The sequence below is a fragment of the Hyperoodon ampullatus genome, assembly GCF_949752795.1.
Source record: "Hyperoodon ampullatus genome assembly, chromosome: 9".
In the NCBI taxonomy this organism is placed as follows: domain Eukaryota; kingdom Metazoa; phylum Chordata; class Mammalia; order Artiodactyla; family Ziphiidae; genus Hyperoodon; species Hyperoodon ampullatus.
The window spans coordinates 15,968,765-15,987,366 of record NC_136922.1 but is presented as its reverse complement, the minus strand read 5'-3'; the positions used below and the strand labels follow the sequence as shown (position 1 = coordinate 15,987,366).

The 18,602-nt window shown below is 42.2% G+C and overlaps 1 protein-coding gene across 1 annotated transcript in view; it reads left to right on the top strand.

Annotated features, from left to right (window-relative positions):
• Window positions 1-18,602, top strand: part of LAMB4 (laminin subunit beta 4) — a gene marked incomplete at both ends in the record, with an annotated part of 126,236 nt that overhangs the window by 18,709 nt on the left and 88,925 nt on the right. Inside the window, 12 exon segments of the mRNA XM_079711249.1 lie at window positions 3,112-3,164; window positions 3,167-3,271; window positions 7,069-7,204; window positions 9,973-10,043; window positions 11,769-11,789; window positions 11,793-11,957; window positions 13,289-13,352; window positions 13,531-13,661; window positions 13,665-13,691; window positions 13,695-13,745; window positions 14,852-14,972; window positions 16,273-16,461. Coding sequence (XP_079567375.1) covers window positions 3,112-3,164; window positions 3,167-3,271; window positions 7,069-7,204; window positions 9,973-10,043; window positions 11,769-11,789; window positions 11,793-11,957; window positions 13,289-13,352; window positions 13,531-13,661; window positions 13,665-13,691; window positions 13,695-13,745; window positions 14,852-14,972; window positions 16,273-16,461 — 1,134 coding nt within the window.

Genomic DNA, 18,602 nt, shown 5'->3' with positions numbered 1-18,602 from the left:
ATAGTGAAATAAAGTGTGTGAGGGGCCTAACCACATCTCAAAGAAAGAGAAAGAAATATTATGCTCTGTTTTAGTATAATAATCTTTGCAATGAGATGGAAGGTGGAAAATTCCCCATTCAAAATGACGTTTGGTAACCTGTGGGGAAGGAGACATTATGGATCATATTCTTAGCTATAAAACCGTGATCTGTATATGCTTAACACCTAATAATAATCACACAATGACCATATTAGCAGAATAGATGTGGGAAATGTGTACACAAGAGAAAGAACATTATTTTTCAATAGGCTGTATTTTTGGAGGACAGCTTGAAGGAAAACAATCCATTAAATTCAAAACAAGTCCATGATAGAAGATTCTTTATATTTTTACCGTTGAAAAAACTGAGGAGAAACCAAGCTTATTCGAAAGTATGGTAATTATTTTTCCTTTTAGGCCCTTCCCTCCCACCCCTGTCTGCTGAAATCAGGACTTGGCATAAATGTTCATGTCTCAAGGGAAAAGTATATAGGAGCAGCTGGAACCTGTCCTGTGTGTTTTATTTTAGAGTGTGTGATTTACATGATTCACCATCCAGAGGCTGATGGGGTGATTTTGAAGGGAGAGAGTTGTTTGGGATTTGTTGTTTTTTTTTAAATTTTTTGTTTTGAGATAATTGCAAGCTCCCATGCAGTTGTAAGAAATAATACAGAGGGCTTCCCTGGTGGCGCAGTGGTTGAGCGTCCGCCTGCCGATGCAGGGGACATGGGTTTGTGCCCCGGTCCGGGAAGATCCCACATGCCACAGAGCGGCTGGGCCCATGAGCCATGACCGCTGAGCCTGCACGTCCGGAGCCTGTGCTCCGCAACAGGAGAGGCCACAACAGTGAGAGGCCCACGTACCGCAAAAAATATATATACAGAGTGATCCCATTTCACCCAATTTCCCCCAGTGGTAGCATCTTGTGTAACTACAATACAGTATTACAGCCAGGAAACTAACATTGAAATAATCCATTAACCTTATTCAGATTTCCACAGTTTTACATTCTCTTGTTTGTGTGTTTGTGTGTGTGTGTATTTAATTCTATGCGATTTTATCACGTGTATAGATTCATGAGACCATACCACAGTTAAGATACAGAACAGTTCCATCACTTCCAGGATCCCTAGTAATACTCTTTTATAGCCACACCCACCTCTCCCCCTCCCTCACCCCTGGCCACCATGAATCTGTTTTCCAGCTCTAGAATTGTGTCATTCAAGAAATGGAATTATGTAGTACATAACCTTTTGAGATTGGTATTGTTTACTCAGCATCATTCCTTGAAGATCCATCCATAGTGTTGCATGTATCAACGACTCCCTCATTTTTATTGCTGAGTACTATCCCATGGTAAGGATAGACCACGCTTTACTTAACCATTCACCCGCTGAAGGACATCTGGGTTGTTTCCAGTTTGGGGCCATTATAAAGATGCTATACAGATTTTTTATGAATAGATATTTTAATTTCTCTGGGATAATTACCTTAGAGTGTAATTGCTAGGTTGTATGATAAGTGCATGCTTAGCTTTATAAGAAACTACCATACGTCTTCCCAGAGTGGCTGTTCCATTTTACATTCCTACCAGCAGTGTATGAGTAATCCAGTTTTCCACATTCTCTCCAGCAGCTGGAGTTATTATTATGAGTTATTACTATTTTTTATTTAGCCATTCTGATAGGTATGTAGTGCTATTGTGGTTTTGATTTGCATCTTCCTAATGGCTAATGATGTTGAACATCTTCTCACGTGCTTACTTGCTATCTGTCTATCTCCTACAGTGAAATGTCTATTCATGCTGCTTGCCATTTTCTACTTGGATTGGTTTTTTAATGTTGTGTTTTGAGAGCCCTTTATATATTCTAGATCAAGAGCTTTGTCAGATACGTGATTCATAATTATATTCTCCCAGTCTGTAGCTTGCCTTTTTACCTCTTCACAAAGTTTTTAATTTTGATGAGGTCCAATTTACCAATTTTTCCTTTTACAGATCATGAGCTTGTTGTCAATTCAAGTGTGTGACTTTAACATAATGGAGTAAACCCTGCAGACAATCCACGCAGGCAAAAATGTTTGGATTACCGTACCCACCCCGCATTCACATATAAAGATTTAACAGTTATCTTAACTCAGAACTTAACATTTTAAAACAAACAGAACTTTAAAAATCGTTTTTAAACCAAGATGTAAAGTTACTATCTCAGAGGCTACATGTGGAAAGTAAAGAACTGAGGTGACAGTTGAGATAGAGCTGCCCTTTAATGCTCTAGCTCACCTGTGACTGAAACCTTCATGACAGATCTGTTGGACAGCAGGTGCCAATGGCTAAGTGTACTATACAGACTGAAACTCCCACCTGTCCCATCCTTTATCCCAAAGGGGTATGATTTGGTCCATGGTGTATCTGAACCCAGCAATTCAGGTTATAAAGGGGTCAGTTGAATTTATATATTTTAAGACAAAGTTATTTCCCAAGGAATTCTTAAATTCTCCAGTTGATTTTCTCCATGTTTGAACAACAGGTATAAGAGGCAGGATTAGGATTCTCCTTCCTCGTGTCTATGCATTCATCTTTGTTATTTGCCCTAAAATAACACATAGAGAATTCCCAGCGAATGGAGGCTGTCTCAGATCAGGTCTCCCAGAAGCAGAGCCTGAGACAAGGATTTGTGTGCAAGTGATTTATTGAGGGAGTGCTCTGAGGAGGGAGAGTGAGGGGGGTGGAGGCAGGATGGGGTCCCAGCAGGAGTCTGGCTTCCACCTCCTCCCAGGAGAGCTTCTGAGCATAAATTGCACCACAGAGTGGATCCCAGCCTGAGGCAACGGCTGGGAAATATGTATCCATCAGTCACTGGCTACCGGCTGGGCCAGGTGGGGACATGAGCACAGGTGGCATAACCTCCCAGGCTAAGAGATTTCCATCAGGCTGAGGGCGCCAACAGCATCCACCACCAGGATCTTAATAATCACAGAACTAGTATTAAAAATACACGGACTGTTAACTCTCCCACTTAACCAGTTGCTTCTCTAAGCCTTCTGCTACCCTTAGACTACCTCCTCTGTCCTGTTTCTGTCATGATCAAGGGTTGCTCAGTTACATGGAAGCTCAAGATGAATGCAGCAGAGGTGCTTGTCGCCCCCCACCCCCACCAGCAATCTCCTGGTGGGTTGCAGCGCGAAGCTCTCTGCTTCTACCTGCAGGCTGGGTGGGGCCCAGAAATACTGCATCCTCAGCTACCTTGAGGTGGGTTGATTCTTTACTTGTTGGGACATGATTTAGTCAGTGATGTAGATTTTTCCAAGTATATCTAGGGCCGTGGAGACAACAGTAAAAAGGAGACAGCACGCTTTCCCAAACATCAGAGACACAAGTGATTCAATTCAACATCCGGGAAACCTTCCCTGATCAGAGAAAAAGGAAAATGGGCTTCATCTATTTCTTGTTACCTTTAGAGTTAGACAGAAAAGCCTTTTTTGATTCAGTCTTTGAAGGGAATACTGTACAGTATACTGTTCTGCTTGGCTGCCTTAGTGACTCTCATGGAGTGGACTTAATTGACTAGTTGAGTGAAGATGGAAGATCCCTCAGGGCCGCAAGGCTATTATGCTGAACATGAGTTCTCACTGCCTTGCTTCAGGTGGAGATGGAGCTGGGGCTGACTTGGAATTGTCTACAATTCCATGCTACTTGGAAATTGTCTTGTCTAGAGACTATCAAATCCTGATGTGAACATATTTTTGTGCCTTTTGTTCTTAAAGACCCATTTTATAAAAGGACCAGTTGCTTTTTCTTTTTCTTCCCTGGGCTCTGAAACAAGCATCCAAGGTCATCTGAGTATCATACCTGCTGAAAAGCCCAAGGCAATCACGTCAACCCCTTAACTGAGAGGATGTTCAGGAGGGAAGTTGGATGTAAGCCTAGTGTTAGTGGCCCAGGCTTTTCCACGTATTGTTCGTTTAAGGCAACTCCCGGAGGCTCTGGGAAAGGCTTTGTATTCTCATTGGTTTCTAGTAAAAAGAAGATGATTATAAATAAGTGGAGACAATACCTGAATGTTGAGCCCTGGTCTAAGTTTGGGAAGTACTTGTATAAGAAAGCAAATCCTCTACATGTGCAAGGAAGTGACACTATAGTTTTGTTCAATTTTAGGTCAGGTGGGATGGAAGGCCCTTCAGGTACCTTCCCGAAGTCCAGGTCCTCTGGACAAAGAAGTGGTTCCCAACTCTAATACTAGAAACTTTCCAACACTGGCATCACCCCTCTTGTCCTTCCACCATTGGCATTTGCTTAAGTTGTCATGAGCCAGTATACTCTGATGATAATTAGAAATCGATGTTCCTATATTGCAAAGTTACACCAAAAATAGAAGTAAATCAAACTGCATAGCTTCTTTGGTCTAGGTAATCACAGAAATCTTCATCTTCAAATTGGAAAAAAAATCTCAAAATATCTTCTGGCTGACAAAGTATTACAGGTAGGACTACAAGTACTAGTTACATAAACATTTGCCTGGCATGGAAGATAATTTTTTTTCATCCATTGTCTAGCAAAGAGCTATCAAGTGAAACATTCTCTTCCGACTCTTCAAGTCAACATTGACTCAGAGTGCTACCTAAGTTGGACCTCCCATATCTAGTTGCCACAACTAAGCATCCTCTGTAGCCATTTCCATCAAAGATTGTGCTTCGAAAATGTTTACAGAAAAAAAAAAAGACCCACAATCAAAATGGTCCTTGAAGTTAGACATTTTCCACAATAATTTTCATAGTATTACTGAAATGAAGTCTTGACACCTTTTAGTGGAATCATAGGGCTCCTGCTGCTCTTTTAGGAGAGATCTGGGGCAAACCTCCCTATATGCAGAACTGATGTTGCTTGTATCGGTCCTTAATTTCCAAAGGGCATTTTGGAGAGTATAAGGCTTATGGTGGCCCATGATTCTAAAAAGATTTTATAGATCTCTTGAAAGGCTGGTTTACTTTGACAGATTCTAGCTGAAATAGTCATTAAAATCATCATGCATTTGTTCAACAAAAGAGGTGGGCCCGGTTAGATCGTGTAAGCCCTTGTAAGCCATGATCAAACATAAAGTCAAACACTCGCTGAATACCTACCAGCACATTTGCTGTTGTGGGCAATTTCCAATATGGAAATGTAAGAAATAGCTCCTGCTTCCTGGAAGCTTTGCAAAAATGATCCTCCAGAGTCCCGCAAATATTAGCCAGGAACAACTGTGCAGGCCATTGGCAGTCCTTTGGAAATCTTGGGAGATTTCCCCAGGAGTTTTAAGTAAGTATAGCTACAAGTGGATGCATTAAATTAAGCAAACTCAAAGGCCAATCTTGACTGTTATAACCTTTGAAAATCCATCCCAAGCAAAACTAGTTCCAATTAACTAAAACCTTCTAGTCTGCAAGACAAGAGGGTGGGTCTCTCTGTTGTGAGTTTAATGAAAATCTTTTATAAAATCCACACGTGTGATGTAAAGATTTTGGCCCTGGAAGCTTTTATGCCAAAAATAATGTCTGAGAGGGAAAGGATGATGGTTGCAGGTAAACTAATGGCCAATTATTTCATTAATTTCTTATTCTTTTTTTTTTTAATTCATGTGTTTTAATTTGTTTGAGTGTGCACCATATTGTCCCTCATGTCGCTGGTTGTATTGATATTTTTAGGCTTCTTTTCTCTCTGTGCTTCATTTTGAATATTTTCTATTGCTATATCTTTAAGTTCACTTATGTTTTCTCCTGCTTTGTCTGCTCTGCTATTAATCCTATCCCATAATAGTTTTTTAATCAATCACAGATATTGTATTTTTCATTTGTAGAAGCTCCATTTGGTTCTTATTTATATCTTCCATTTTTCTCCTTACATAATCATGCTTTCCTCTACATTCTTTATTATGTGAAGCATAATTATAATAGTTGTGTTAAAGTCTCTATCTACTGCTACTTTATCTGGGTCTGTTTTTAACCATGGAGATTTTATTTCCTGGTTATAGGTCATGTATTTCTGCTTCTTTGCATATCTAATGGTTTTATTGTAAATTTATGTTACTGAGTGCTAGATATTATTGTATTCTTTTAAAGAATGGTGGACTATATTCTGGCATATGATGTACCCACATTAAGTTGTAGGAACATCAACTATTCCAGCCCTGCCTCAACCCTGAGTATTATTTGGTCTATTGATTTATGGTAGTTCTTTCTCCAGTTTCATGAAGTTCTTCCTCTTGTATGCACAGGTCATTATTAAACCAAAGATTCAAAGAGCCACCTCTCTGGCTCTCTAGAGCTCTCTTATTCTTTTTTTATATAGCTATTTGAATTTTATTTTTTTAAATTTATTGTTGGCTGCGTTGGGTCTTCATTGCTGCACATGGGCTTTCTCTAGTTGCGGTGAGCAGGGGCTACTCTTCATTGCAGTGCACGGGCTTCTCATTGTGGTGGCTTCTCTTGTTGCAGAGCTCAGGCTCTAGGCACGAGGGCTTCAGTAGTTGTGGCACGTGGGCTCAGTAGTTGTGGTTTGCGGGCTCTAGAGCGCAGGCTCAGTAGTTGTGGGACACGGGCTTAGTTGCTCCGCGGCATGTGGGATCTTCCCAGACCAGGGCTCGAACCCATGTCCCCTGCATTGGCAGGTGGGTTCTTAACCATTGTGCCACCAGGGAAGTCTCTAATTATTCTTTTTTGGCTAAAGAGAGTCATTCCAACTCAGTAATATATCCTAATTATTTTTCTATAGTTTAAAATAACCTCCAGTTCCTCTGCCCCTTGTATGAGAAAAATTATTAATTCTACATAAATCTGCATTTTTGTCCCAAATGTATAAATTTATAAAATTTCTAGGTCACATCTTAATTTTGTTTATTTTTGTAGTTAAGCGCCTATTGATGGAAAAATTGATGTCTTGTTACTTCCTCTGCTTTCTATTTTTAGCCAGACTGAATGACAAATATAGTAAGTATAGCTTATTTTAAAATTCATATCAAACAATAAGTAATGATGGTTCTTTATTTTTAATTTTAACGATGTGTTTTCCAGGGGGAGCAAAAATGCTTCATCTGTGGCTCCAGATTTCCATATGATCCGCACGCCCAACCCAACAGCCACACCACTGAGAATGTAATCCCAAGTTTTGAACCAGATAGAGAAAAGAAATGGTGGCAATCAGAAAACGGTATGATTAAGTTCCTTTCCAATTTTTTATTTCTTCAAATTTTTCATAAGGCATCTTTCACTCTATGATTTTGGCACTATCACAACAAAGAGTTATACTGAAATGGAATAGTATCCACTGAGAATGTAAAACCCCGTATAAAAACAAAATTTAATTTTGTGTGTGTGTGTGTGTGGTACACGGGCCTCTCACTGTCGTGGCCTCTCCCGTTGCGGAGCACAGGCTCCGGACGCACAGGCCCAGCGGCCATGGCTCACGGGCCCAGCCGCTCTGCAGCATGTGGGATCTTCCTGGACCGGGCACAAACCCGTGTCCCCTGCATCGGCAGGCGGACTCTCAACCACTGCGCCACGAGGGAAGCCCTAATTTTTATTTTAAGAACGATTATTTTCCTCTTGAGAAATCAAAGTATTTTTTAAGCACATAACTCAGAATGTTTCACTTTTTCTGTGGTGGGAAAGAACATAGCTCTGCATCCTCTTGTTCTTTGTTAAAAAAAAGAAGTTATGAGGTGTTGGTAAACTAAGCCTTATACAAAACACACTGCTGTAACCGGAAATAATAACCCAGGGGAAGTCTGAGAGTTAATACCATGTGCTTTTTCCTTTTTCAACTCCTGAAGGGAAAAAGAGAAAGGACATTTTATTTCTTACTGTAAGCCAAAGATTTTAATATAAAAATTGAATTGAAAGGAGAGTTGGCTACTCACTGCAGTTCTTTCCTTCCTGGATCGATGCCCTTCCCTGTTCATGAATAACTGTGATACTGAACCTCACACTGGCCCTGACCTTCCTTATTTCCTAGACACCACTGTAAGTCTGGACCTGATCGGGGATTTCTTGTTTCCCACCCCAGCCTTGGGCCTTATGTGTTTAATGCAGCTGGTTGGGCTATATTAAATGATGGGCCCTCTTCAACACTGGTCTGGAGCTCTTAACCCAGAAAAGGATTCCATTGCCACATCTCTGTATGTTGCACCTTGTGCTACAATTCCTCTATTCTGTTCAGACGCCTAAACGTATTTCCCTTCGGGGATCCTAGACCATGAGAGGGGAGTGTGGGAATAATCATAACAGGTAAGATCATTTAGGGCGAGCATCATACGAGGCTAGTTTTCTATGTCGCCCATTAGACAGGGACATGATTGGTGTCTATTAAATGCTGGTTCAATTTGGATCCTAATGATTGGTCTGTCATTGGACTCTCCTTAGTGAATGTTGGTGGTTTTTGCCACACTGACGGATGCGGCCATTTTTGCTTCACAGCTGCTTTGACCCACACGTCCAGCATTCGTTCCACGTCTCCTTACAGAAGGAATGCCCTTCGGTCAAAGCTGACTACACAGAAGATGGGTTCTCAACCAAGAACTTTAGACAGGGGACAAGAGATGTCCTTTCCAGAAAGAGCTAGGAGCCCTTGACGCAGAGCCTGGAGTGTGGCTGCTCTCTCAGCAGCAAATCCTTCCCCAAGCCATCCACCCTAGAATGCTAAGCTGCTCCCCAATTCACCACGGTGCAGCCACTGTTCTCTGGAACTAAACTGTCCAATACTGCGGCTCCACACATGGCTCCTGAGCACGCAAAACATGGCAACACCAAATTGAGATGTACTGTGAGTGTAAAAACACCCTGGATTTCTAAGACTTAATTTAGAAAAAAAAATATGTGTAATAAAGCACTACTAATTTTTAAAATGTTGATTATATATTGAAATGAGAATATTTTTCACATATTGGATTAAGTATATTATATATATCATATATGACATTATAAATAATATATATGATAAATAATACAATATATTATATCACGTATGACATATATAAGTAATATTCAATATGTTATATAATATATTATAAATATAATAAATATAAAGTATTATTATATTTATTATTAATAAACATAAATAATTTCTCCTGCTTCTTTTTACTTTAAAATGTGGCTGCTAGAAAATTTTAAATGACACATGGGACTCATATTCCCATTGGACGGTTCCACTCGAGAGCGGCTTCTATCACATCTGGATTGGGGTTGATCCTCTATGTCCATGCTAGAGCTGGATGGCAGCTATCTCAGTGCAAAGTCCTGGCCAGGATGCTTTGGGCTACAAATCCATCTGTTCTCTTTGGACACCTAAATATATCTCCCTTAGGAGATCCTAGACCATGAGAAGGGAGTGTGGGAATCGTCATAATATGTAAGCTCATTTAGGGCAAGCATAATATGAGGTTGTCTTTCTGTCATCCATTGAACAAGGACATGGTTGGTGGCCACAGAGGAGCCCACAGACCCTCAGTCCCAGGGAAATAATCCAAGCTGGGTTTTCTGCTAAGTGACAATACAACTAGTTCAAATGCTTGTTTGTAGCTGTTGGAAGGAAAGGGTGTGTGGGTGTTTGCCATGCTGTGCCTGCTAGCTTATGTTGAGTCAAGATTTGAGGTCAAGGAAATGAGCCCTCTCTTTCTACCTCTGGGGAATGTCTGGGAACTCCCTCGGTGGTATGTAATGCTGCCACACAATGGCCGTGTGCATTGCCACCAAAAGGTGGATGTGGGCACAGTCAGGGGAAAACGGGTATTACCCTCACGTGGACCTTCTTCTGGGCATGGGTGGCTTGGGAAACCACTCCAGCAGACTAGGCAAGAGTGTTGATCACCAGCCATGAGATTTCAGAGGGTTTCATTACAGACAAGCCACAATGAGGGATTAGCGTGATAAACAGGGGTCTCTCAAAATCACTGATTTTCTTCTTTCTGGATTTTCCTTTAGGTCTTGATCATGTCAGCATCAGACTGGATCTAGGGGCATTATTTCAGTTCAGTCAACTTATTCTGACCTTTTAGGTACAGATGTCTAGGCTTGCTGTCCCCTTATCTACTTACCAAATGCTTGGCATACCTACAATTTTGCTTCCTTGCTTCCCTGCAGAGAACAAAAAGCTGTTTAAATCCAACTGAAGCTTTGTCATCTGGGTTTTTGTTCTTGAATGAAAAACAAAAAAAAACAAACCCACTGCTCATTAATAACTTCTATAGATTAACCAAAAAAATAAAAATAAAATAAAATCTTGGAAGATACAGCAAAAGGGGAACCTCCAAGCCCTGGGTTGATAGAGATTACAAGAACTAGAAAGATAATTTTTGACATAAGAGGGCAGGAACTGGAAATTATTTAGGAAAAATTGTGATCAAAAGACGAAGAAAATTTAAAGGCTCTTTACTGAGATTAGTTAGATGCCAGAGAAAAATCCTATAATATTGTCATTCTTTAATCGTTCATCAAAATTCTAATTTTGATGTCAAGCCTGGAGCTAGGTTTTGGTAATAAAAAAGGAATATAAAATTAAATGTTTAAAAAATTTTTTTAAAAACCCAGTCTTTGCCTTCAAAGAGCTCACAGTCTAGTCATGGATACAAACATATATATAATAATATATATTATATATATATTATTATATATACACACACATACATATATAAATTTGAAATTGTAATGCCAAGTGACAAGTGCAGAAATAGATGTATGATTAGAATGCTGGGGGGTTCATTGACATGGCTAAGATGGCTCTGGGGAGTCGGTAAACTTCATGGTAGATTTTGAAGGATGTGTAAGAGTTTGCCAGAGAAAAAGCATTCTAGGCAAAGAAAAACCACATGCAAATTGCTGTAAAATATCTGCTACACTGGCTTTTTAAAAAATGTGTATGCTATCTTTCTTCAATTAATAATTCACAGAACCATAAACAGTTTATAAGTGGAATTCGATTCTGGGGCAAAGCATGTGCTCATAAATACTCGCCTGCTTGTTAGAAAGAGATTTCGGTGTTTTCATGGTAGAATAGATTTTTTTGTTTGTTTTATAAATGTATTTTATTTATTTATTTATTTTTGGCTGCGTTGGGTCTTCGTTGCTGTGCGTGGGCTTTCTCTGGTTGCAGTGAGCGGGGGCTACTCTTCTTTGCGGTGCGTGGGCTTCTCATTGTGGTGGCTTCTCTTGTTGCGGAGCACGGACTCTAGGCGCGTGGGTTTCAGTAGTTGTGGCTCGCAGGCTCCGTAGTTGTGGCTCACTGGATCTAGAGCGCAGGCTCAGTAGTTGTGGTTCACAGGCTTAGTTGCCCCATGGCATATGGGATCTTCCCACACCAGTCCTCGAACCCGTGTTCACCGCATTGGCAGGTGGATTCTTAACCACTGTGCCACTAGGGAAGCCCGGTAGAATAGATTTTTTTTTTTTTTTTTTTTTGCGGTACGCGGGCCTCTCACTGTTGTGGCCTCTCCCATTGCGGAGCACAGGCTCCAGACGCGCAGGCTCAGCAGCCATGGCTCACGGGCCCAGCCGCTCCGCGGCATGTGGGATCTTCCCGGACCGGGGCACGAACCCATGTCCCCTGCATCGGCAGGCGGACTCTCAACCACTGCACCACCAGGGAAGCCCCTAGAATAGATTTTTAAAGATACAAATAAAGTTTTAAAAAATGGAATTTGAAAATGGAAACCTTCAATCTAGAGTGGGTAATAAAATCAACTTTTGTGAGGTATGACAAGTTTAACTCATTTTTCTCCTAGACTTTTTGGCCTGCTGCAATGTGAGTTGAATGCTCCACAGACTATGGACACACCTGGAGAGTGTTCAAATATTTTGCCAAAGACTGTACTACTTCCTTCCCCAGCATCGCATCTGGCCAGGCCCCCGGAGTGGGAGACCTTGTTTGTGACTCCAAATATTCGGATATTGAACCCTCCACTGGTGGTGAGGTAGCATTTCCTTTCTTGGATTTCTTTGCCATAAATGAAACCTATTTTTGTTAATGTGGTTAATTGAGATAAAACAATTTAGGTAGTGTCTACTGAAATTGAACTTGAGCTGCTGGTTGTTTCAGAATGAATGTGTCTGGATTGAAATGAGTCCTGAATTCATCTTATATTCAGATAAATTATAAATACCTTATAAGAAATCATCCTGTAGAAGAGTGCTGTGCTGAAGGTAAGCAAGGGCTAAAATACAGCCTGGGCACCAGAGGAAGGAACATCTTTTTCTAACCCTTGTAAAGGAACCACAGAGGCTGGCGGCAGCCTTGGATTAGTTGTCTCAGCTCCGTGCTCTATAAGTCCCCACCCAGGTGGAATCTGCCAGGAACTTCCTCAGAGCAAAGCTGTTGATGGTCAGGGGGTAGGAGTGTGCTTGGGAGATATGACCTTATCAGCTAGACTAGAAGGAATAGTGGCAGAAGGCAGGTCCAGAACCCCCCGCCAGGTCCAAACTGACGGTGACTTGCTGAATAGTGACCCCCTCACTCCACTCCAACCCAGCAGAGGAGCCCTTTTCCCAGTGGTATCAGCACTTCCGTCTACATGGACCACTTGTGCGTAAAGAGCCAGAATGACTGTTTAACAACCTTCCTTCGTTTTCATTCTCGGTATTTTTATTCATATGAGAACCTGTTACCGACCAGGGTTCTTGGCCTTCCCCAATCAATAAAAATTGACTAGAGGCCAGACAAGAAATTCAGGCAAGGCTTTATTGGGGCCCCTGCTGCAGCAGCAGGGAGCGAGAACAAACAACAGTTTCCCCTGCTTGCTTGCTCCCCGAGGTAGGGGGGCAAGCTTGTTTCTTATACGAGGTGAGGGTAGGCTGTGTCCAGGGGTCGGGCCAGAGGGGTGGCTTAGGTGTTTTGCCCACCTCTTAGGTAGTGTTGCGTGCAGGGGGCACGCGCAATACCCTGCTTTTGCTCCCGACGCCCTGTTTTTGCTCCAGGCTCTTCAAAAGTGGCAGTTAGGTTTTTTGGTCTCTTTGTATCTTTCGGGTCCAGAATTTGCCCCAACTGTGCATGCATGCAGTTATTTTTAGTCCCATGCAGTTTCTCTGTATTTTGTCGCTGGAGGAGAGGTGTGTCCAGGTGCAAGCACTGAAGCAAATGGTCCCAGGTCCCAGCTTGTCTCAAACCCAAATGATAATCTGCATTTTACACCAGGTGGGAAGCAATGGCTCAGCCTCCTTGTAAGGTCAGAATCTCTTCTTAAGAGTATATTTAACAATTATGTTTTTGGGGTAAAATACTCTAAATTTACCTATGTTTGTTTTACAGGTTGTTTTAAAAGTTTTGGATCCCAGCTTTGAAATAGAAAACCCTTACAGCCCCTACGTCCAGGGTATGAATTGCTTTATATTTTTCACACCAACTCCTTTTCTAAAATTTCACGTTAGGGGAATTCCTTGTTATTGCATGTCTAGGGGACATTAAGGGGATGTCAGTCAAGCAGGGTGCATTGAACCCATCCAACCTAAATGCACTTCGATTTGTTAATTTCATTATTTTCCTTTCTCTAGACCTTGTGACATTAACAAACCTGAGGATGAACTTTACCAAACTCCATACCCTCGGGGATACTTTGCTTGGAAGGAGGCAAAATGATTCCCTTGATAAATACTACTATGCTCTATATGAGATGGTGGCTCTGTGAAGCTGTTTTTGCAGTGGCCACACTAGCTAATGTGGCCCAACACAGAAGGTGCGCGGAGACGTTTTCAGCCCTCCCGGAATGGTGAGTTACAAACCTGAAAGAGAACGTGGTTGGCTCTCCCATCTTCCCTTACACTGTCTTGGTGCTGAATGTAGATCAGACTGTATATGGGGATCAACAATGTTGTTTCATTCAACCTGGCCCGTCAGGCCATCTGGGGGCCTTCGGTTCTCTGGTCAGAGGTTCTTGTGGATTCTGCCACATGTGGGCATCATTCAGCTAATGGGCAGAATTTATAATTTATGATTTCAAGATAGTCCGTTTTGCTGTCTTTTGTTTATTGGTTTTTTAGGGAATGGAGATTTGCTAGGGACGACCCATAAGTTCACATGCGTTGTCTCACAAAAATATATTGAAGGTCTATCATGTGAGAGCCTGTGCTCAGTGCCAAGGTGTCTGAGTGACATCTGATGCTCTGAAAATGGTCACCCCAAGTAACACTTACACTACAAATGACTCTATCGTAAGCAGTGCAGATCTTCTCCATTTCTGGGACTAATTGTAAAAGAGTGATGTAGTAGAAGAATGGTATTTTTGTGCAGAGTCCTGGGGGTGTGTCTAACTCAATAGTTTTGAACTATTGGTCATAACAGACAAGGCTGGATGTTGAGGCTATTGCATCTTCCCACCTAGACACCTCTGTTTCACTGGAAATGGAACTTTTCCATGGGAACGTGGATGGACATGGAGGGCATTTTGTGAAAAAAACAAGAGAATCACATACCTTTCTCTAGTTTCTTTCTGTTTTCTAATTCCCTCTTTTCCTAGATGCTCCTAAATCACCCCATACACGCACAAGCACGTGCACACACATACTTCCCATCCTGGCCCTCATTTTGCCAAAGGCTGCAAAATGTGTGTTCTGTCTTCCCTGAAATTAGAATTCAGAAATGCAAAAACATTTATTTTAGGTGTTCACTAAACATCTTAAATTTTTTTTAATTTAAAAGCTAGTTAAGCAAATAATGAAAGATAGTCAAGGCTGGTATTGTAACTAACAGATAGGAAACTAAGACCCAGATGACCCCGTGGCCTGGTATGTCATTTTCCATTTAAAGAACGCCAGCGTCCTCAAAGCTCTATGATAAGCCCTGTGTTCACACCGTTTATGTTTCTCACACATGCAGGTTCATGGTCGGTGCATCTGTCAGCACAATACAGATGGCCTGAACTGTGAGAGGTGCAAGGACTTGTTACAGGACGTTCCTTGGAGGCTAGCTGTGGGCCCCCTGGACAGCACTTGCCGAGGCGGGTGGATCTCTGTTCTCAGCATAGACCGAGTTTCCTTATATGAGCTCCTTACACGATCTCTGCTTTTCCTTCTTTTGGAGAAAATTTAGTTTGTGTCTGCGGGGCTGCAGGCAGCACAGGTGGTGAACCCCTGTGGCTTCCACTCCAAATGTGCGATAGCCTCATGTCTCCCAGTATCTCACATAGAAGAATCACCAGCTTCTCAAACCTTCACACCAAAAATTCACATTAATTTGAAGAACGAGACAATATGCATGTTGTGTGGCCCCTTTCCAGAGGGGGGCATAGCCATGAAATGGTACTATCTGTGAGGACGGTGCCACTCCAGGAATGTGGTGACCCCTGGAATGGGTACAAAGATCCCCACTGTTTTCCTGAATTATCACACACTCAATGAAGGTGACCTTGAACCTTATGCCAGCTAAGATGAGAAATGAGGTCCAGAATGGAGCTGGACAGGCTATTGTATTTTTTATAAATATCGAGGCTGATGAGATAGGAGGGCTTTTTGTCATGTGTTTGCTGCCTCTGAATTTTGATGAACTTCCAAATAAACCTGTTATCCAGTTTCTTTTCCCAAATATGGGGAAAACGGGATTCGAAGGAGAGGTTGTCAGATGAGCTTTTATGGAAAAGCCCCATCTGTGAGTGTCACAGTGGATAAGACCCAGCAAAACGTAGCCAGAGATTATGCTCTTTACAGGGAAAAACCCAACAGGAGGAACGGCATAGACCTTACCACAAAGACACACATCCCTCTAAACAGACTGCCTTTCCTTCCGATGCTCTGGCTGAGCCCCTGATGGGAGGAAAACAGCCTGCAGCCCCCCTTCCAGCAATTCGGCCCTAGAGAAGCAGAGGCTGGCTGGGCCCAGCTCTAGCATCCGATCTGGAGAATCCAGTAGTACCATACTACAGAGTATATGATGTAAAAAATTCAGATTTACAAAGCCCGAGTCAGTGAAAGTATTCTTTACCAAAGGACAACAAAAATACTGCATGCTAGGGCTTCTAGGTCACCCAAATGATTTATATTTGTTCACTTGATTTAAAAAAAAAAACTAAATATTAAACGTTTCGGGAACACATTTTACAGAGCGTGTATGAGCAGAATTGGAGTACTAGAAAGATCCTTGAAAGCACCTATTTTAAGCCTTTGTATATTTGGTGAAAGAAGGCGGGGTGGCTGAAGAAAACAGAGGAGGGGAGAATGGGTGATGGAGCGTGGAGCCACCATCCTGAGGATGCTCATCCCTGAGACCTTGGCAAATCTCTCATAACTCCACTCGGTTCTCAGCTTGTCGCTGTAACGGACACTCTGACCACTGTCACTTCGACAAGACCGTGTACCTGGCGAGCGGGAGCCGCCGGGGGTACGTGTGTGACGGCTGCCGGCACAACACCGAGGGCCAGCACTGCGATCACTTCAGACCCCTTTTCTACAGGGACCCCCTCAAGGCCATCTCGGATCCTTATGGGTGCATTCGTGAGTCCCCAGCATCTGACCCATCCTCTCCCCTCATCTAAGCAGACACTGATGAAGCTGGTGTCCCTGGGGCTGCCAGCCCACCCTGGGTTCAGCGGCGTCTCCAAACTGCCCTCTTGGGGGTGGGAACTGCAAAATCGCTTTGGCCCTGAGAGCTTTTCTCTCTCTGAACAAGTTGGGCCAAGTAATCCAGGTCCGTCCTGGTGGTCTTGCGGCCCGGGCTGATACTGATGATTTGGGAAACTGTTCTGAATTCAACCAGGATGGGGCGATGGTTTCAGAAGAGGCCGCATGCACCTGCAGTGTCAGCTCAAGGAAGTAACTAGAGAAACTGGCTACAGCACTTGGCTGCAGATGATTCAATTTTGCTAAGCTATTACCTCGTTTCATTTTTCTTTTTTTAACCTTTAAAAATCTTTACTTTTATCTTTAATGTCAACTTTTTCAAAGGGAATATTTCACTCATAGACAAAATAATACAGAATAATATTATATATATATATATATATATATATATATATATATATATATATATAATAGAGCCACCACTAGCTTTGTGAAAATGTAATATCTTACTCTCTCACCTTCAGGCCATTACTAGGACACTACAGCATTGTGGATGGGATGTCCCAGCTGCACACCTGTCTCCTTTGTCTACCCTCCTTCCTAGGGATAAACTCTCACAAATTTGGCAATCATCATTACCATGCTTGTTTTTATGCTTTCACACGCCTTCATCCACAAACAATACATGTTGACATGTTTTCAAACTTTAGATGATATTATGCTGTATGTACCCTTGAGTATTTCATTCAACATTGTATTTTTGAGATTTGTCCATATCAGGTAGCCCCTAGTTCTCCCATTTTAATTTCTATATAGACTTCTTCCTTCCTATATATGTAACAGAATCTATTTGTCCATTTTTCTTTCGATGCTTCAGTAAACATTCTTGTACATGTGGCCTTGTGCACATGCACAGAGACTGTCCCTAAGAGTCATACCTAGGAGTGGAATGACTGGGCCATAGACTGTGAACTTCTCCAAGTTGATTAGATAATAGTGAACTGTCCCTTAAGTGGGTATAACAATTAACAGCTACACCAACAATGTATAAGACTTCCTGTTACTCTATTTCCTGGCCAACACTAGGTTTTGTCACACTTTAACTCTTGGTAATGTGGGTTTTGTCACACTTAATTTTTTCTTAACATCTTTATTGCAGTATAATTGCTTTACAATGGTGTGTTAGTTTCTGCTCTATAACAAAGTGAATCAGTTATACATATACATATGTTCCCATATCTCCTCCCTCCTGCGTCTCCCTCCCTCCCTCTCACCCTCCCTATCCCACCCCTCTAGGAGGTCACAAACCACGGAGCTGATCTCCCTGTGCTATGCGGCTCCTTCCCACTAGCTATCTTTTTTATCTTTGGTAGTATATACATGTCCATGCCACTCTCTCACTTTGTCACAGCTTACCCTTCCCCCTCCCCATATCCTCAAGTCCATTCTCTAGTACATACGTCTGTGTCTTTATTCCTATCTTGCCCCTAGGTTCTTCATGACCATTTTTTTCCCTTAGATTCCATATATGTGTGTTAGCATACGGTATTTGTTTTTCTCTTTCTGACTTACTTGACTCTGTATGACAGACTCTAGGTCCATCCACCTCACTACAAATAACTCAATTTCATTTCTTTTTATGGCTGAGTAATATTCCATTGTATATATGTGCCACATCTTCTTTATCCATTCATCTGTCGATGGACACTTAGGTTGCTTCCATGTCCTGGCTATTGTAAATAGAGCTGCAATGAACATTGTGGTACATGAATCTTTTTTTTTTTTTTTTTGCGGTACGCGGGCCTCTCACTGCTGTGGCCTCTCCCGCTGCAGAGCACAGGCTCCAGACACGCAGGCTCAGCGGCCACGGCTCACGGGCCCAGCCGCTCCGTGGCATACGGGATCCTCCCGGACCGGGGCACGAACCCGTATCCCCTGCATCGGCAGGCGGACTCTCAACCACTGCGCCACCAGGGAGGCCCCCTTACATGAATCTTTTTGAATTATGGTTTTCTCAGGGTATATGCCCAGTAGTGGGATTGCTGGGTCATATGGTAGTTCTATTTGCAGTTTTT